Source organism: Lipophrys pholis (assembly GCF_963383615.2).
Source record: "Lipophrys pholis genome assembly, chromosome: 3".
Lineage (NCBI taxonomy): Eukaryota > Metazoa > Chordata > Actinopteri > Blenniiformes > Blenniidae > Lipophrys > Lipophrys pholis.
The window spans coordinates 13,569,227-13,590,727 of record NC_137627.1 but is presented as its reverse complement, the minus strand read 5'-3'; the positions used below and the strand labels follow the sequence as shown (position 1 = coordinate 13,590,727).

General features: G+C 41.2%; 2 protein-coding genes across 2 annotated transcripts; one reads left to right on the top strand and one right to left on the bottom strand.

Annotated features, from left to right (window-relative positions):
• Window positions 1-2,264: 2,264 nt before the first annotated feature.
• aadac (arylacetamide deacetylase) lies at window positions 2,265-11,207 on the top strand. The gene is made up of 5 exons (XM_080459559.1): window positions 2,265-2,678; window positions 3,837-4,065; window positions 4,620-4,689; window positions 5,785-5,956; window positions 7,968-11,207. The coding sequence occupies exons 1-5, from the start codon at window positions 2,538-2,540 to the stop codon at window positions 8,592-8,594; spliced, it is 1,239 nt and encodes a 412-aa protein (XP_080315685.1). The 5' UTR covers window positions 2,265-2,537; the 3' UTR covers window positions 8,595-11,207.
• A 4,385-nt stretch (window positions 11,208-15,592) lies between these two features.
• LOC308107291 (succinate receptor 1-like) lies at window positions 15,593-16,880 on the bottom strand. Its single transcript, XM_080459565.1, has 2 exons — window positions 16,838-16,880; window positions 15,593-16,631 (listed from the first exon to the last, which is right to left on the bottom strand). The coding sequence occupies exons 1-2, from the start codon at window positions 16,838-16,840 to the stop codon at window positions 15,681-15,683; spliced, it is 954 nt and encodes a 317-aa protein (XP_080315691.1). The 5' UTR covers window positions 16,841-16,880; the 3' UTR covers window positions 15,593-15,680.
• Window positions 16,881-21,501: the final 4,621 nt, after the last annotated feature.

The window sequence follows — 21,501 nt, the reverse complement described above, 5'->3', positions numbered from 1 at the left end:
ACATCCTCACCCACGCATCCTCCGACACCCATCTTCCCCACTGACAAGATGCAAAGAGTGGGGAGGACTCCATGAAAGATTTACCAGTAAACTGAGGTGGTCTCTCTTAGAAGCTGAGTGGAGGCCAGTGGTTAGAGGGGGAAAGGAGGCAGGGGAACTCCGTGGAGAATCCCTGAGTGTCTGAAGTGTGATTTTGTATTCAGAGAAGATATTTGGTATTCTGCTGCTCAGCACTGAGCAGTCTCACTGAGGTTTTCACCCTCTGTCACGCCCTGGATCCTGCAGATTGCGTCTCAATACAGTTTGACGGCTAATGGAAGGAGACACTTGCCGACTCCCCAACAGCAACCAATTACAAATTCCAACTTGACTGAGAGAAAGATTTAAAAGTCCGTTACACGGACGTCAACTCAAAGTCACATGGAGGCATGTGGATCAGGTTTCTGAAATGAAGCTTGCAGTGGAATATAACTACTGTACAACACATAATGTAAACTTAGCAGCTTACAATGTTTTGAATTAAAATAACCCCAGGCAAGCTTTCACTCCGACCTGAGATTCAGTCTCTATCACGGATTGTTTCTCTAAAACAGTAATGACTTCAACTTGCTGTGTACATTGAACCCCCTTCTAATTTAAGATTGGGATTCTGGCTGGAGTGTTGTATTTTTAACTTTCTTCGTCTAATCAGTTATTCAATAGATGAGGTTAGAGCAACCAGCACCAAAGTTAATCTTTTTGCATTCACCTTTGTCAACTACTAGTCTGAGATGACATAAGAAGTTTCTCCTCACTATTGTATGTGTCATTAACAAGAAATTAAAAATGACAAAACACTTGCATTTCAGTAACCAAGTAGTAATTAATGGGACTATTTTTTGCCCCATATAAAATCAGTAGTCATCAAATACATAGTGAACCCAAAAGAAGAATGACACAAAGTATACATCAAGGCTGGAGGATCCAAAAAGGGTCCGACAGAAGAGAGTCCAAAAACAATCAAACATCCAATCACTAGGATACAAACACAGAGAATGGCTGGACGTCTGAGTGCTGCACAGACGAGACGACCTGGCAAAAGGGAAGGAGGTTTTTATACTCAGGGGAAGGAGGAAGACACAGGTGAACCACATGAGGGTAATTAGACACAAGGAGGAGAGGTAATTGGGAATATCAGGGGAGACACACAACAGCAGCAGGCATACAAACACACTTCACAAGCAGATGAGATGGAAAAAATGACAAATCAGACTTCATTGAGGGATCAGACAGGACAGAGAGAGACATGAAATTTTGAGTAGGCTATGCCTACAATTTGAATTAATGTTAAAACGATTTGATCTGCATTTTTTTTTAGCCAAGAATTAATTATTGGAATTCAGACAATTTCTGATTTATTTATATCTTCATTTAATAATGTGTATTTCTGTACACCTTACTGTTTTCCCAAGAGCCGTGCTTCAAAACTACATAGTTTGTCAATCAGAAAAATGTTATGAACTGACTGCAATTAATGTCGCTATTAAATGCATTTAAATGAAATTGTATTTTTTTTATCAAATATTTTTTTGTACTCGTAGTAGTAGTAGTAGTATTTCAGAACAGTTTTTCCCCCCAACACATTTCTTTCATTCTCTGCTCATGAGCAGAATCACATCCCGTAATTAGATGAAACAGAATACTCCTGGAGGACCCTGTAAAAACGTGAACGCATCATGACTCGTGTTGCTCATGAGCCACTCTTGTACCAGGAAACTCGAAATCTGATCGGGCTCTGCCACCAATCATAAAATTAGCTTGGGCTGCATTGCGACCATAGTTATTCAGATGCCCCACATAACATTTCGCTGTGGCCACAGCGGGAACACCGAGAGACATAGTGTCCAGGTCTGACAGTGGTCCAGCGCGCGCTCCAGTGAGGGCGTGCAGAGTTTGTTCATTGGCTGCAGGGATCCAGAGCCCCCTTTTCACAGTGACACCATCAAGAACAGGCTTATTTTCCCTCCTCACGTTGTAAATGTGAACGCATGAACCACTGCCGGTGCGTGAGCCTCAATATTTGTACATCAGCTGTTGCGTCGCGCAGCAAAGTTTGCATCCCGTGTAAGCCCGCGATTAGGAGGCACCTGAGGAATTTGCGTCGCGGGCCAAGGTGGGAAGGTTCTGCCTCGTGAGCTCCCCGTGAAGTGTGTGTTCGTGTGTGTGTGTGGGGGTGTGTGCGTGTGTGTGTGTGTGTGTGCGCGCGCGCGCTCCACTCTCATGTCACTGACACCTCAATTAATTCTCCACGAGACAGACATGCATTACGGAGCGCGCACGAGCAGCAACGAAACGCTCCCAATATGCACGCAGATAACCATCAAATGACAGCAGGCAGCCGCTGCGGGGTTTAAGCTCGCCCGGATCTTTCTATCCACTTGGAGCTCTTCAGCTCGGGACGCGCACCGGACCGACCGACCGACTGACTTGACTTGTTTAACGCGCGCAACTTGGACTCCTGCGTTTGCACCGTGCAGCCGTTGACGCTCTTTGCAAAAATGAGGCTGGGAAGCATCGTTTTACTCGTGGCTCTTTGCTCTTTGACTGCTTATTATATCTACGAGCCCATCCCGGAGGAGATAGAGGAGAGATGGAAACTCATGTTGACCAACTCTTTCTTCAGGAGTCTGAGCCACCTGGTAAGTTTCTCCGCGAATAGAATGCAGGGGCAAACATTTGCACACGCCGATCATTGGCTCATATCTTAGAATAAAATACACAGAATTGATTTTACTTTATTCATTCGGGTGCGGGGTTAGGTGGCAGGACACACGTTCATTGTTTTGTTTTTGCTGATGTAGATACACATGCTGGTTACACCAGATTATGTCAGATGATAATCCATGCGTTGTATAGTCCTGCTCACCTGGTCTAATAATAGACCCTATTAAGGAAACTGGCCTCTGTTTATGGCCGTTAGGCGCCCGTGGTTTACTGCAGCCTCTGTGCATCAGTGATTTCGTGCTTGTTTTCAGGCTCATCCAGTATTTACTGTCTCCTGTTGATTGGTGCTTTCTACCTTACTCAAATACATGGCAAGCACTCCCAATAAATTGATAAAGAGTTGTATTTCTAATATCATCTTTAGTGTGTTATGTGAATCTACAAATATCATATCCAACAACTCATGCCAACTCAGAAAAAGTGCAAGTTCAGTCTCCTGCCTCTTAGGTTTCATGATCAATCCTATTTGTGTTGCGGGGATGGCAGTGGTATGCCCGAAGATTTTTTTTTTCTTTATTGAAAATAATATTACTGTATAGGGTGTAACACTGGCTTTTGAACTTGCTTTTCTTTTTTTTTTTTAAGTTATGCAGCAAAATCTGTGTACACACTGAACAAATAAATATTAGTGCATGTTTCTAGATTGTATCGGCTTCTCCTTTTTTTAAGCCACGCTTTCAGAATGTTTGAACTTCCCTGTTTTTGCTCAGTGATTCTGATGATAAAGGAGCATTTTTGCTATTTCCATGTGGTCACAATGAGAAAGTATCAGCTGATCAGCCTCATGCCAGCCACTGACTGCCTGCCTCAGCACACACAGTGGATTATCAGCCTGGCTGTAGTATATTATTAAGTTGAAACTCCAAAGTGGGACTGGTAATAAATCACAAGGCAATATTTGAGTCCCTTACAAGACCACAAAGTTATACATCTGAAGGGCCTTTAAATCTACCAATCATTCAGGTCAGTTAGGGTGATGTGGTTTGCAGTAGATTTTATTGTGCGTCGAGCGATTCTCCTCTCTGATGTAGCTGTTTGTACACCTTATGACATCTGTCCTTTCCCATTTCCAGGCTGACTTCAGCGAGCTACTGGGGCTGAAGGACTACATGGGGGTTATGTACATCATTACGCTGCTAGAAAAAGTAGCTCCTGTGTCTGACGAGCACGTCAAGGTGACAGAGGAAAAGTTGGATGGAGTGGAGGTGGTGCTGTACCAGCCTCAGCACCAGGGCAGCGACATCAATCTCAGGAGAGCTGTCATATACCTGCACGGTGGAGGATGGTGTCTGGGGAGTTCCCGTAAGTTGATGGGTCGGCTTGCCTCCGTCTTTATCGCTCTGAATTACGACTCTGACTTTTAAAGGTGGATAGAAAGATGAATGAATTTTTAATATATATTCCTGTCGGAGCAATCAGGAACTCGCTCTGAAAATGCATTACTTTATTAATGTGACATATCGCGCTGCAACTTCATATCAACTCCCATTGACAGCAGTTATGACAGGGTCGTACATAGAGGCTAACCCCTGAAACTAAACATGCACGGCTTCCATAGTTTCCTGAGCAAATAATGCGCCGTCTGCTGCAGCGGCGGGAATCCCAGAGGGTGGTAACCCCCTCTAATCCGAAACGTAAAAACATGACACGGAGTTTGACGTGCCTCATACTGTTCTTACAATCTGTTGAACGGCTGCAGCAATTACGGTACAACAGATCTCCCCAGGCAGTACCGCTGTGGTGTTACCTTAAATAAAAGACGATGAGCGATCGTCAGGAATGGTTCTATGCGTCATTGTCATCAAATTGTTTTAAAATGTGTTTTCTAAACTGTTTCTTTCCTTTTCTCATTGCAGGGATGAGCCCATATGATCTCTTGGCCAGGAAGATTGTCACAGAGCTCGATGCAGTGGTTCTCTCTGTAGAGTAAGTAAATGCTTAATACACACACACACACACACACACACACACACACACACACACACACACACACACACACACACACACACGCGCCACCCTACCTCTTTCCCTCATCTATATCTCGGTCTCAGATTTCTACCTCTCACATGTGCCTGTCTTCTCTCATTAGTCACAGGCTAGATTGAAGAGATGATGCAGTAGAGTGAAGCTCACTGCTTTTCATTTGGGACTTGCCCGGCCTTTCCCTGTTGTTCTTTGGCACGTCCGGCTCCGGCACGGTCTCTGAGTACTGGAGCTTTGTTTCCATTGTGCTGCCTTTAACCCGTATTTCTCTGTACAGTTTTTTGTTTTTTTTTCCAGATTTGAAGCCGCACTGCTGGATTATTAAATCATTATATCATGTGTGTTGTTTGTGGCTGTTGATATACTGTGGGATTTGTAGGGTTTCACCCTTATCTAAATTTGTTGTAATTTTTTGCTAAGAATGTTTCTAAAAATTGAGACTAATCACAGGCTCAGGGTAGGGCATGTAACATTTTGAGTGTAGATTAAAACACTTTCAGAAGACACCTACAGGACATGGGTGAGTGCAGGGCAAATGTGGACTATCAAATGGAGTCACAAAGCAGTTTTTCTTTTTTCTTTTTTTGGGGCGGATGCAACTTAAAAAGAGCTGTGAACATTGCAAAGTATCTAAATGATCTAATCTAATTAGATAGATTAATTATGTAATTAAATGTCCTCAGAGATGCTCTGACATTATCTGTGGTTTGATATTAAAAAAATAACATAGCAGTCCATCAGTATAATTTGATTTGATGATTACATTTGCAGCAGATCATTTTGAGTCATTTTTCATCCTTCAACTGTTTTTGATCCTGTTAAAAAAAAAAATGTTTCGGCCCTTTTTTGTCTTTGCAGAAACTGTAGTGACCGTCCTTGAACTGTGGTTTCCAATTTTGCTCATCACCTGACATCTTCTGGAAAATGCCGCCATCATATTTATTTTCCCGCGCTTAAAAGTCTGGATGTGCACCTGACATTCAAAGCCTGTGTTTATTTATGTTTTGGTGTTAATCTGCAGCCGCTCTGTTTTATCAGGTACCGTCTTGCCCCCGCCTATCACTTCCCCGTCCCTTATGAGGACGTGTATCGTGTGGTCAAACACTTCCTCCAGAAGGGGGTGCTGGCCCAGTTCTCTGTGGACCCTGAACGCATCGCCGTTTCTGGAGATAGTGCAGGAGGGAACCTGGCAGCAGCTGTGTCCCAGCAGGTAGTGGATCTAATTGCTTCTCGGTTCCTTTTTTGTGGGTATTAATTGAGACTTTGTGAACGCTTTACATGAGTAAAACTTAATCGGCCAGGATATAATAAAGAGTGCTGCATTAGACGGCACTGGAGGCCTCGTGTAATGAATTGCGCTCTTGTGTTTTATCACCTGCTGTGTACTTGGTCTTACTCATATTATCCAGTCGTTCCAAACACATAACAGAGCACCCAGGGCAAACAGTATACAGGGTGTTGTCGTTTTCAATGCTGCAAAATACTTGTCCATAACAGGTAAACATACTGTCCTGTAAATTTCTTATTTAGTAGCACACTGTATACATAGGGAATGACAGTATAGCTAGTTTTGAGCAATAGGCCCTGGCTGGAATGTTAAAATCAGTGGCTGTTCTAAATACTTGATGAGAAACAGTTTGACGAAGCCTCACCACCAATCAGTTGAGTTGACATAAACTTGGCTGAATCGGAGTAGGATTAATATTTATGTTGTTGTCATGTCACATGTATCATTAAGTATTCAAGTTGTTGCATTCCGGGGTCAAATACAGTGTGTTACAGTGTGGCCCGATGGTTGAGTGTTGGAAATGTAATAGTTAAACAAGCCATGGAGCAGTGATTTTCCAAATATGTAGATGGATTGGTTCATAAAAGCATAAATCAAAAATAATTCATGGATAAAAATCTTTCAACCCTGATATTTCAAGATTTACATTTCTATAACAAAGAGTTGTAGCAAGATTATAGACTATATCAGTGGGACATTTTAAGAGAGACGAGAAAAGTAGAGAAAAACTGTACAAACGGAGATCCTATAGAAATGTGTTATACATATTTATGAGCTATATGAGGGCATTTTTTTCCCCTGTAGTTTTAAAATTGCTTGACAGGAGATACTATACATTTTGATTAGGATTGTATATACTAACACGAATCACACACAAGTTATACTGCAATGCGCAGGGAGAACATAACACATACATTTAGTTCTTAGATAATAAACCTGAGCAATATGAGGAGTTCTCATTTTGATCTTGTTGGAATTATATTTTGCATTTTTTTGCGATTCATTGTTCGTTGTCATCCACAACCTGTAGCAAACACTGCTTAAAGCACACACATAATGAAGGAATTCCTGGGAATCTGAATCCAAACTGAAGGATGTTATAACTCATGAACTGTGGGAAATCAGCCAGATAAAAGTCAATACTTTAAGTAACTTTAATATCAACACAAAGAGCTGCGAAGGACAATGCAGCTCTGCACCATCAAACCAGTTCTGTGAGCCGGGAGGACATATGGAGCACTGTTGAGGTTGAAGTCATGCGCTGCCGGTTTCCCAGACTACATAGTGCTAAAGCCATCGTGTGCCAGTACTGTGTGGGTGCTACACCAGGGTCTTCTTGAGCCCCACGCACTCACTCGTAAAAAAAAAAAAAAAATGGTCAAGCTGAGCTGCTTATTTTACAACATACGAGTACATAATGTCTTTAGAGTACAGGTACTTTCAAGCAGTCAAACACAACTCCAGAGGCACTGATACTCAGGGGATTGGATTACTGCTGGGTTTTATGCACGTTAGTGAAGAGAGCCAGAGGAGTTATGAAACATTAATGTTTTTAATCTTGTAAGCAAGCATGACTGGTACATTTGATTAAGCTTGGGGGGGGGGGGGGGGGGGGGGGGTGCTCACAGGGGAGAACAAAAGACAAAAAAAGCCAAGTTTGTTGTAAACAAAGATGAATCCATATGACAATGTTCATTTCCATCTATTGTGCTGTTTATCAATGCAAAATATTTGGGGTTTTAAAAAAATGTCCTTGCTGATGGCAAATTTAACTGAATGTTTTGAATAAATTACCTCCACATTTTATCTGATGGTTGGATTTTGTGTATCAAGTCTGCAGTTGAGGAGAAGTTTTGCAGGGCTTGGTGTTGATCTGATGAACTGATCCAGAGACACATGACAGACAATAACATTTTTCGATTTGTCTTCCCAGCTGTTGAAAGAGCCTGGACGGGACGTCCACTTAAAGGCCCAAGCACTCATTTACCCAGTACTACAGGCCCTGGACCTCAACACACCTTCCTATCAGCAGAATCAAGACATGCCTATCCTGCCCCGCACTCTCATGGTGCGCTTCTGGAGTGAGTACTTCACGAGTGACAAGGCCCTCTTCAGAGCCATGATGGCCAACGCTCACAACAACCCAGAGTCCTCCAGTCTGCTGAAGTTTGTCAACTGGAGCGCCTTCCTGCCTGAAACGTACCACAGAAAGTACAACTACAGCGCCCCAGCTGTATTGCAGGGAGGTGAAGGGGAGGCAGGAGCGGCAGACGGACCTTCTCAGTCCTTTGCCGACCCCAGGGCGTCACCCCTGCTGGTCCCGGACTCGGCCTTACGCTCTCTGCCCAAGGCCTACATTCTGACATGTGAGTATGACGTGCTGCGAGACGACGGGATCATGTATGTCACACGTCTTCGCGCGGCTGGCGTTGAGGTGACCCATGAACACTATGACACAGGATTTCACGGCGCGTTGATGTTCACCGTGTGGCCAACTGACTTTCTCATTGGACGCCAGGTGACATACAACTATATCAAATGGCTCAAGGAAAATTTGTGAAAAAAAACCCCAAAACTCTTTTTCCCTGATGATCAATGGCTATTCCAGTTTTTTTCCATTCAATGCACCCATGTTTGTTTGGGCGTGACCTTTCCCCATCTGGTGTTTAACAGTTTGTGATGTGTTTCTTTCCCTGCAACTACACTAATGTATGTAAATATATTGATAAATGTATAGGGCTTTTATTGCACTCATGCGTTTAGATGAAACTGGAGTTAACATCAGGCTGCGGACTGTCACCACGTTTGAATTTTTTTTTTTCCTGCTAAAAAGCCGGCCTGGTATGGTGATTTTCTTATTTTTCTTTTGCACCATATGAAACCGCTATCTGATCATGTGTCAGTGTTCTCATGATTGTTACTAATGGAGGCATGCAGTGGAAAAATCTGAGCAATCCCATTAGGGCTTTTTAAGGATCCAGGAACAATTTTGGTCAAGCAGGAGAAAATGTGGTCTTTGGTGTGTTTGGCCAAAGTTAACATTGATCACACTGAAACCCAAGTGTTGTTTTGATGTGCTTATAAAACCCTCACTCTGGTGTTATGTCATCAAAGATGGGAAAATGGGCATTAAGCACAGATATAATATTTTTCCCGGACAGAGCAACTCTTAGATTGTCTAACTCATAGATGCTTTCAAGTATAGTAAGTAGTCATCATCTGCTTGTTATTTTCCTTTGAAAATCCACATTCCACGTATAAAAAAATGACACCTTAAGCAAATGCCATGCTGTAACAAACACGATTTACATTACACACAGTCAGACATATTTTCCTTCACCGACATTCATCACTGTGCAAATGTTTTAGGCAGGTTTGATATAATGCTACTTATCTGTCACCCACCTATAAGACTTTGCTTGGATTAAAATCCGTTTTGCTCCAGAGGTAAAACAACTCCAAAGATACACCCTTCTATCCTTCCATCTACTAAACTGCTTTATGTCCATGCATGTTCTCATTTGTCAAGATAGGAGGCATCTGAAAGCAACTGAAACAAGTCCATTGGACTTGTTAAATGTTGAATGCGGAGTATGTTTAGCTTAGCTGGCCTGGTCAAGGCAACAGCATGAACTGATGAAGCCAGAACTGATCCAGAGGCAACACATCTTTCAAGACCTATAACCTAGTCTAATTGATCTGATTCCATTGCTTTGAGATACTGCTTTGTCTAACTTCAGGTCACGCAAGTCTGGGACTGATCCAAGCTGATTATTCTTGAAGGAAATTTAGACCATGAGCCAGTCTCCAGTCCACCCCAGGAAGAACATGCACGGGATAACCATACATACTCTAGAAGCTCTAAAATACTCTAGAAGCATATAACCAGTATTTATTAAGCCCTATCCCCACAGAGCCCTGGCCTTGATATATTTGAGTCTTTGTGGATTTACACAAAGCGACAGAAGCATCTGAATCAGAGCACATGCGCAAAAACCCAACCCAAAAAAACCCTGAAGATGTCAAGCAACCTCAAAGCGAGCTCATTAAAAGCTTGCTGGTAAACAGCTGATGCTGTCTTGAAGGCAAAGGGCGGTCACATCAACCGATTCCTCTCCTACTATTTCACTTTGCGATTTCTGATCAAGTCATGAAAATAATCTATTAACAGAGCCCTTTTTTGACATGGCTCCACCTGATTTCTCCATCCCCACATCAGCCAGAAATGTTTCTACAACGCTGTTTAAGTGTGATTATAATAATGAGAATAGTGGCTCATGAGGGACTGAGGGGAGCCTGTTAAAGGGCACTGTAATCTTTATTGGCCACGGCAAGTTTTAGGGGTTCTTACAGTAAAAGTTCTATGCGACTGCATGTCTTCCCGCGAGCATCACTTATACAGTGTTGAGTAAAGCAGCTTTACGTAAAATATCCCAGGAAATGTTTCCATTCGGGAATATAGTCAATGATTAAAATGTCATTATTGTGACCCACATTCTTGTTAACTATAGTAAGCTAGTGTGTCATTCATTGTACATTGAGCTTTGTGGAATGGATGGACAATAGGCTCGAACTCAAAGGCTGGTGGTGTTTGAATGCTGTTGAAGAAACTCTTTTTTTTTTTTTTTTTTTTAGTTGTTTAAATGAGTACAACTTGTGCTTTTCACTCAGCCTTTAGTCCTGCTCAAGTGTTCAGCTCCATCAATGACCTGCAGTGTTCCGTGGCATTTAACTTCCCTGAAGCTCCACAATCATGTGAGATGACTTTAAACTCCTGATATTCCTCTGTCTGTCGGTGACATCGCCCTCTGACTGTTCTACTCACAGGATGGTTGCTTAATGGAAAACATCTATGAAAAGTAGTCACTGTTGGTCTGAAACAGTTCCAAGTCTTTATTTACTGTCATTCGGTGCACTCTTTGCTTTTTTTGAAAAACGTTCTTATTTTTCCAAACAACGTATGTCAACTCGACACAATGTAAGTTTTATGTATTTTATTTTTAGCTCGCGTTCCAGAGATGCTTGGTTCCTTTGCTTAAACACTTACACATTCACAATTTGTCATATGAGCGTTTTTATTTTTTTTGGTCATAATATTCCTTCTTGAACAGTGTATGACTTACATCATTCTTAATTTTAATAACATCTGACATTAAAATGACTTGATCTTTCACCACTCATTACTTGTATTTTGTGTGCAAATACATATGAACGAGGAAGAAAACGCTGGCGCAAAATAGCTGCTGTAGATGTGGTCAAGACATGTTTGGACAATTGTATTCGTCAACAAGACTTTTTTTTCTTGAGTGTGATGAACCTGGCATCAAATGAGAATTGCAACAGGACAGGCATCTGGCATTAAACCTACTTACTATAGAGACCTTAACAAGTAGAAACTTTACATATGAATGTAGACAATACATGAAAATGTCAGTGAAAACATTTAATAGATTTGGGGTTATCCTCAATTCAAGGGACATGCTTCCCTTACTGGAAGCATAGCTTTGAGGCGTTCGGGGAGTCTCATCCATTTCTCTGGCGCAGGTCACTAAGGTAATCAAAAACATCTTGGTGGAATGGCCCCTGGAGTGGATGAGATTTGCCTGGGGTTGCTTAAAGCCCTGGATATTGAGGGGCTGCTCACAGCACTACATGGAGTGATTTCTGAGAAATCTTGGTAAGTAAGTTTTAAGACGAGAGTCTAACTAACGTTCCTTGTAGATAAAAAAAACATACTGCTTTGCGACTGAGCTTTTTGAGTAAAGGTAATACAGCCCACGTAACAAGGCTGAATTACAAACTAATGAAACTTTAAGTGTAATGACAGAAAAGCAATACAGAATAAATTCCAAAATAAAACCCGTCTAGAGCAGAGAACAACACCATTCTGCATCAGGATTTTCATCAGGTGTTGAACCAGCTAATTCAGCTTTAAAATGAAAACTGCAGCTTCCACATGAGGAAAAAGCACCTGTGCCATGAGAGTCAAATGCTGTTCTGTAAACAAACTAATGTTTATGTTACGGACTTTTAATATTACTGACATCTTTTATGTTGATGTCAGGACAGTGTTAAACCCACAACAGAAACAGCTCCACGGCTGTTTTATAGTTTTGACAAAGGTCACAGAGGAGTGACAACGCTTCCCTAAAAGTGCTTCCACTCACCTCTCTCTGGATGAAATATACATCTGATCGCTAAATAGCAATATGACTGAGAGACACAAGTTTATCTTTGCTGCAACAGTGTTCATCAGATTAAACAACAGTTGTTCATCAGATTAAACAACAGTTGTTCATTGTCAAATACAGAAAGATTAAATGTTAAATTGTTGCAAAAGAATACAAAGGGGTTTCTTTCTTTATGGAACTAAGGAATAGCTGTAAAAAACAAAACAAAAAGAAGATTTTGTAAAGATTCTGTGACCAAACATGGCCTTGTTTCTCCGTGACCTCAGTTGACTGAATTATAATAACAAAATAAAATGAGATTAAATGAATAATACCATATTACCTTTGAAACAACATATCACATTCAATGTGTAAAATTATACTTTGGACTTGTCCTTACATACCTCCTGGCCCATTTTGCTGGCTCTGCGTCAGTTTCACTCCTGTGGTTTTATATTAGGAAACCTGAGACTTGAAATACGCACGCACGCACGCACGCACGCACGCACGCACGCACGCACGCACGCACGCACCATGAACCAATACTGTTTCATCACTGCTTCTTGTCTTAACCCATTCCACGGATGATTCTCCAACTGAATAAAATAAAAGCAGCTCTCAATTAAAAACATCAATGATATAACACTTAAGAGACACATGAACAATTTGATTGAATGATTGAATGATCATGTATGACTCTCATATGCTTTCAAAAACCAGACCAAACATAACAGACACAGAGCTTTATGGAAAAAATGTGTAGTTGTCAAAAGAATGTGAAGCAGCTTAAGTGGGACAAAACCAGAACAACCATACAGAATAGATAGTATTAGCATTGTTCGACTTAATCCAATTTTTCATTACAGTGGTGGTTCTGTGGTATTTCTGTGTGTGTGTGTGTGTGTGTGTGTGTGTGTGTGTGTGTGTGTGTGTGTGTGTGTGTGTGTGTGTTGGAGGATGGGGGCACGACTGTAAGAAATGAATGGTGGGTAAAATTGAACACATGTTAATGACTGAATCACTGCCATGGTGAAGGACGCATCAAATTTCTGAAAACATATATGTATGTTTTGGATGTGAAGACACACACACGTGCACATCAGCGTCTGACTGCCATGAGAACAGTTGTGTTTTGTTTTTAATTGTCAGTGGATCCCAAGAGCAAACTAATAATTCTATCATGTCTATATACTACAACAGGTGGTGGGGGAGCATATTCTTTCCCTCGCTTTGAGAACTCCTGCTTTACAGAGAAAAACCTCAATGTGAAATGAAGGACATATCCAGTCTACTCATACACTTTTAAGGCTTTTAATTTAATATGTTTTCTTCTCTCACACAGTGTGGGCAATCTGATAACAGGACGGGGCCTGTGTCCTTTTGCCGTCATTGCATTCAAGATGAGTCAGTCTATTCCAAGAAAAAAAAAAAAAGAAGGGAATAAGATTTGTTTGGTTTCTTTACAGTCTTGTATCCAAATGTGAAAGGCCAGAGGATTAAGTATACATTTACACAATGTTGTGTAAAATGTTTAGAATTTCTAAGCTCTCTCACGCTGACATTTTTAAAGCCTAAATGTATTTTCCAGAAGTGCACATTCACACAAAGCGGATGGCATGCACAATATCCTGCACTGACAGTGATAAATTGCTTACCCATCGAGTAAATCCAAGCCCATTATTTGTCTTTTCTCTGTAACTCATTCACCCATATAACAGTCTTGGCTGGAGTCCTGATACTACTTGAGAAACACAAACCTTTTTCAAAAAAGCACTTCTCAAAATGAACATCAAAAAAAAAAAGGGGGGGGGGGAGAAAAAAGAAACTGCTGACGATCAGTTGAGAAGGTCAGGATGTATGGTGTGACACAACTCAGCAAGCTGGGTACACGTAAGCCCAGAAAAAACAAAGACAACAGAGAGCAAATCATGAGTCTGTTTGCCTTGACTGATGTTCAACAGAGATAAAGGCTCCTCTTGTAGTACGTGCGAAGAATAATAAACATACCTCTTTTCAGTGTTTGTTGAGGATATTGTATTTCAAAATGTGCAGATAGGAAAGATTTCTAGGTGCTGACTGGAGAGAGGCAAATAAGGTGCAAACAACCTGAGAAATATCCAGAAATTCCACCTCTCAGATCACATGGGGGGGGGGGCAAAGCGAGGTGAAAATTATCCCGTTGATACAGGAGATGTCGATGCTGGGTTGATGTTGGATACTCAGCCTCTCACTTTATCACTTATGCAACCGAACACCCAACTCACCTTAGGTAAGATTTACGACAAACAGAATGAATGGTTTTAGGGAGAATTAACTAAAGTGGGCGATCGATTGTTGCCGGCAATATAGAGATTTTTTTTCTTCTTTTGTTTCTTAGGAATTATCCATTGATCTATCTTTATCCAACTCATCCAACTCCCAGGTGACTGGAGGTGAAGACAAAGTCAACTCTGGACAGGTTTGTTGCCCAAGACAGGGCAACCACACACAATGGAACCTACTGTAAGTTAGAGTCATCAGTGTGAAGCAAGACTGCAAACCCACCACTTGTTCAGTAGTGAGTTCAAAGTTGCAAATTAAACATTTTGAACGGAAAAACCTTGACAATTGAAAAACAAAACCGCAACTGAATATTGGTTTGGATATAAAAAGACTAAGTTAAAAAGATTAAATATTATTGCAGTAAATTTCTATTGTAGTAACAATGTGAAACAATGCATTTCTACTTTCATTCAACCACAAGCGAAAATGATAACGCTTTCTCAACAAATATGAATACAAACAGAAAAGTAGGTTCCTAACAGTGCATGCTAGTTGTTGTTTTTTTTAAAATATATAACCTTATAACATTATATTCTATATCTACATCTTTAAGAATAGTATGACATGATTTTATCTCTTTATGTGGGCACATAATACATGTAACAGGTGCTCTAATTTGACAAATATCAAATTAGTATTGAGTTTATTTAGTTAATATTTACACACATATTGTAATTAAATAAATAGGGGGGGGGGGGGGGGGTTGGATTGTAACCTTAGCTTGTATTTGACAAGTGTCTAATATACATAAAAAAAAAAAAAAATTGAGCAGATCGTCCAAACCAGTCCATTTTTTCCCCCTAATATTAAGTGGTCATGTAGATCATACATATAATACTCTGTTTTCCAGTAATTTCACTAACTCACTAAAAATCCTAAATATCAGCCTTCTGCTTCACCAGATTGTTGTTTTTTCTTCCTATTCAATTTTGCCTTGATGCACCCTGTTGTGCAGTTCTCTGGAGTCTCCCATGGTTGTGAGCCCCCACACTTTGGAAACCACTTCAATTAAGAATAAGAGACATATTTTGAATTATGAAAAAACAAAGCATTCAAACCACAAACTAGAGAGGAAAAAATTATTATTATTTTATGTACACTTGGAGTTGATTCACATGTCGTACAATGCTGACATAAGCAAAAATCCTGTGTCGTCAAGCTGGTTCTTGTTGAAGCTCTTTTCTCCTGAATAATTTCCGGAGATGAGAGAGCATGAGTTCTCTGAACTTGTCACCCATGAGGAAGTAGAAGACGGGATTAATGACGCTGTGCAAGAAGGCCAGCGGTCGAGAAAATATATACAGGCTCTCAATGTACATCCTTGTACACAGCTGCAGCCCGGCCCAGGGTTGCCGGGATCCTATTCTCACATTCCTCAGCACATGAAAAGGGGAGTAGAGAACCAGAAACATGACCGCGGCTGATACTGCAACCCTAAGAGGCCGCTTGTACGACGACGTCCTGCGCTGCAGAGCTTGTTCCTGAACACGGAGCAGACGGGCAATTTGATGCGAGAAAACACAAAGTCCAAGCAGAGGGAGAAGGTAACCCGTCACGGTTAGCCCTAAGCTGTAGCCTAATATGTCGATATCTCCATTTAAGCTTGCAAAATCCTTGCAACGACTCATATTTCCGTTCTGTAGGTCCCGAATCATCAGTCCTATCATTGGGGTGACTTCCACGTTGACGGCCACCCAGCTCAGCCCCGTTATGATCAGGGCTGTGCGTCGCTTCAGGAGACAGTGGTTTTTGGCCGGATGCTTAATGAGCAGGTAGCGATCCATGCTGAGCCAGCCCATGAAGAGGATTGAAGAGTAAAGATTGACATGCAGGATGTAGCGGTTGAGGATGCAAGCGAAGGGACTGATTCCCGACTGCTTGTGTGCGTACAGGTACGACAGGTGCGGCAGCGTGCAGAGGAACACAAGGTCTGACAACGCCAGGTTGAAGAGGTAAATATTGCAACTCTGCCACTCTGGTAAGCAGAAGATATAGCCAAGTATGACAAAAAGGTTTCCTGGAAAGCCGACGCAGAATTCAAAGGCATAAGAGGGTGAGAGGTAGTATTTCTCCAAAACGTCATCTATGTCTGTACAGTTGAGCACCTGAAAGACAGAGAGAAGGAAGAGAAAGGTGACCAGCATGAAGGAGAAAGGAGAGAGAAGGAGAGAGGAACCAATCAGCTGCCTTGAAATGAGATAAAAGGATAAACTTTAAGAGTAGTTTCCAGGATCAGGTTTCAAAGTTTACATCCAGAGCTATTGATCTTTCACACAACGTAACATCTGGTATTTGATAGGGTAGGACTCACCATGGTGCGAGTTGTTGTGGTAGTTGCCGGTAGCGTGAATAAGGAGTGCAACCACGAGCAGGTGCAGCCGCTATCTGTTCACTGGGAACAGTAAACACAGAGCACTGAGGGTACTGGCGCCTTTTGTATGACAACATCTGAGCACTCTTGCATATGCTATTAGCATGGAGAAATTTTCAAATGCAACTTATATTTACAGTGTGTATGATAGCGCAAACCAAACAGAAGCTGGGATTCATCCTCCAGGGGCTCCCCTCCATTATTCCTGGTTTAAAATGCATGGTCGTTTTGCGTTATCGGTTGCATCAGTCGAGTTGAGTCCATTCAGGCTGAATGAGTGCAATATACTATAATTTATTGTAATAACTATCATACTGTTCAAACATAACCTGAGTATCTCCATAAAGCTGTCATACGACTTGAACCTTATCCTCACGCACATTTTCACAAAAATAGATATTTTATGTGATTATAATGCTGTAATTGTGGCTTTGCGTGTCAGTGTCCATATAATAACTAAATAAAAGCATCAATAAGTTTGTGGGAAAAAAAGCATGTTTGTTTAAAAAAGGCCAATTAAACCCAGAGAAAATCTTTTTATTTGAATACTGTCCCTGAGTATCCCACTAGATTTTAAAGAGTGGGCCCGGCATTCCTTGGTAGGTGTGAGAAAGCTTAAGGAGGGTCAGGGGGATGCTTTACCCTAACATTCTCGCATCCCAGCAGACACCATGATTACAAGAAATAATTAAAGAATCCTTTTTTTTTAAACACACATGTTGAACACATAGGCGTAACAGTTTTGGCAGAACAACCAATCTGATCTTCCAAGAAGAGTTCTGCTTTTTATTACCTATCAATGCCGACGGCAAGTAACAATATGTCTTACCATGTGCAAAGCATCAGGAAGTTTGGCATTAATGAAAAAGCACGAGCGACGGGAGAGTTTCTCCCACATCGTAAAAACCTCCTGTCTGTTTGCAAATGATAATTTTCACAAAACCGTGCCAACGTCTACACTCCGTCTCCAGCTGCTCTATCGGGAATGTTTTTGCTCATCAAAAGAAAGTTATCCTTCAGGTCTTGTGTGACTATGAGGTAAAATGTTGATGTTTGAGCTCGTAAAAGCCCCACAAAGCAGCCAACAAATCCTCATCCGTACGATTGGCTTCAACACCGTATCATAGGTACGTCAACAGTAAAATGTACCTGATTCAAGTCAGTTCAATTTGTTCAGGGTGTCAAAACTCTTTTGCAACGCTTTCACGGAGTCCCGATAATGTGTACGCTTTCCTCGAACAAACAGCAGAAGCCTGTTAGAATCTGAACTGTATTAATAAGAGATCCATCATCTCCCTTTCCATCATAACACTGACGTTGCATTTGCAATGTCCCGTGAGCTGAAAAGCACCTCTGAGCTCAAGTGTAGTTGCCGACGGGAAACCTGACTCAATTTGAAAAAAACTTATTCCAACCATTCTTGCATGTGAGTATTGTTTGGTTTGTCTTTATTCTCATGAGTGAATGCTTTTTTCCCCCCACAGAGACGAATGTACAGATGGAGAAATACGGTAATGCAGAGCGCTTTGGCAACTGGCGTTCTGATTTCAAGGTTGACACTCCGACACTACTTCTCACACACACTGTGCATTACAGAGTAGCAATCGATGGATGCAATTGGTCCAGGAGAGGGGTGTTACACAAAGCACCTACCAGGGTAATTCTTTTTTTTCTTTTTTTATTCAATTAAAAATAAATAAATAAATAAAAAAAAATGACTACTTGGGAGGACTGAGCCATGTGTCCTACTCAACTCTGATCTTAATAAAAAGCAGCATATTACATGGTTTTGATAAGCTCGGTCTTTATGCTTTTCTTGCTCTACATCGGTTAAGTTCTTGTGTTTCTATTCTTTGTTTTTATTTTTATTTTTGTGATGATACCAAATAAAATTGTAGTAATTTGAAACTGTCAAAGATGGGTAAATGAACTGAAGCTGTTCTCAATGACTCTGGGGCCGATAAGGTATAACCATAGAATATATTGGCATATACCCTACTATACCTCCTATACCAAAATATTCAAAATGATTTAAGAACTGCTCGATGTGTCAAATGTGCTGAAGAGTTTGTATTTTTGCTTTTCACTAAAGGCGGCTTTCCTTGGGGTTTAAATTTTTTTTTAAAACATTCCATGGATTTCAAAGTGGTGGAAGGTGTCTGGCAAGAGATATGTGTCGATTTGACCTGGATTTCAATCTGAAAATACTTTATATTTAATATTATCCTCACATATTTCAGAATTTAAGGTTATAACAGCATTTATTTCCTTCAACAATAATCCCAACAATCTATCACACACCCACACTTTATAATCGACGTCAATGGTGCTGTAAGTGAATGGAGAGAAATAAGTAGTTGTCTTTATTGGGTTTAGTTTGCAGTTCCTGAAATATATAGTAACTGGTTAGATTTGATGTTAAGAGGGGTTCATTTGAGAGAAAGGGTGGACACATCAGCGCAGTATTTAAATGCTCCAAAAATATTTTATTGGTAAGTTCCCAAAGTCACCTCCTCAGACTGACACTGCAATTTGTAGCCTTAATGAATTATGAGAGCTGTTTCTGTGATAAGTGGAACCAAGCCTCAGTCAACAACCTCTGGACAGTCTGGCTCAACTCGAAGAGAGAAGCACTCAGAAAAACAGACAACGTGAAAAGAATTAAGGCACAATGGGAGGATCGACCCCCTATATTTGGATTTGGTACATTCAGTATGAGGGATCGTTGTGTTTGCCATCCTAACTCATTAATTAACCCTCCCACCTAATGTTTTACTCCCATCTGCATGACTGTGGACCTGGTTGGTATTTGAAGTACTGGCAAATGTTTCCTTTGTGATAGTCATAATAACCCCCTCGTCTATTTTCTGTACCAGTTCTTTTCCAGACTGTTATCTCAGGGAACTGAAGTCTGTTCAAGCTGACAATTGATGAGAGTTAATTTGTTCTCATGAGAAGTTTCCAGTCCACCGCAAAGAAGCAGACGGTCATCATCACACAAACACTGGGTATGATATTACCTGACGGGGGTCTGGGTTGTCTGCTCTGCCCAAGCTTATGGTCGGTTGCGGGGTAGTGGCACTTTGGGTGGCGGGGCGCGCCGGGGGTTTGTTTCTCGTTAGTTTTTTTTTCACTACTGAAATCTCACTTTATCATAACAATCTGGTATAATAACACATTTGTGCTGCTGCTTGTCTGAATCTGTAGCAAATCTCTCCTCCTCCCATAACTGTGAAGAACACTCTGAGCTGAGATATACTTCAACCCCTCCACCTTCGGGCGGATTCCCCAGCCTTCCCACACAAAAAATAATGCATCCCATCTTTTTTTCACGACAAATCCATGCAATCACACTTGGCAGACTACTTCAGTGCCTGCTGGAGGCATGCCAAAAGGACATCATCATCAAAAAAGCAGTGATGCCGCCCCATCGCTCCCACTCACTATGCCCTCCTGACCAAACCTGCACCGCAGCTTTTTTGTCCAAAGTCACAAACAAGAGTGGAGACACAGACGACAAAGCTGTTACATGAGCTAAAAAGGTGATGACTGAATGCGCATCTTTTCTTTTGAAAATGATCATCCTACTTGAGGTTCAAATGAATAAATCCAGATTAAAGATTGAAGACCTTTGCTGGCATTGATGATTAAATATGTAGCTCTCTTAACTAATGACACGCATGCATGCATGTTGCTCTCAAATACACACCAGCTATCCACATGAAGCGGTAATCTTTCCCAAGACTAATAGGATGTACAGTAGATATGTTTGATTTTCATTTCATTTCAATCTGAACATACTTGGATGTGTTTGTTGAATCCTGCAGGAAATGGTCAAATATTCTCGGCACATGTAAAACCACAGACGCCAACAAAGTGGCTACATCGTAATATATGATTTAGGAGGTGTTAATAATATAACTATGAGGACAAAGTGTTCCCTTTGCCTGGGAACACTTCCAGTTCATAAAGTCGGGCCATGGTGTTGACCCTGTCTATTTTCAATCTGTGATGTCAAGTGCCTTTCTTATGGTTCCATAACACACCCTCATCTTGATTGTGTTGCCTCTGACGAGGAGCTTGCAGTATATTTTGGCAACAAAGCTTACAATGTTTGTCTGCCTCTAGAAAGCACATGATCTACTGCTGAGGGACATGTGAGGGAATCTTTTTTTTCCCCCACCTTGCCCTGTGGTGAGACTATAATCTAAGTACAATAAAGTGGGCTTGTCCTTGAAAAACCCAGACTGACAGTGGTTTGTTTGGTTATATTATGACAGGATCAAGTGTAATCTTTGCAAACCTTGTGCTTTAACAGTACTCTGATTTGTTTTGGTGGAGGCCAAGAAAGGGCCAGTGGCACAAGTCAATCTTAATACTGACTCGGGATAGTTTATGATACATTATCTTTTATATTACATGTTTTATGAAGGGAGTGTGACCATCATTGACCCATGGAATGACCTTTCTCCAGAATACACAAAACAAATGCTCATTCAGTATCAAAGGTTGCAGTTTGTTGCTGAGTTCATCAGGCTGTGATCTGCTGATCACGATATGACTCCTATTGATGCAAGACAGCAGAGCAGTTGTGGTCCATGCCA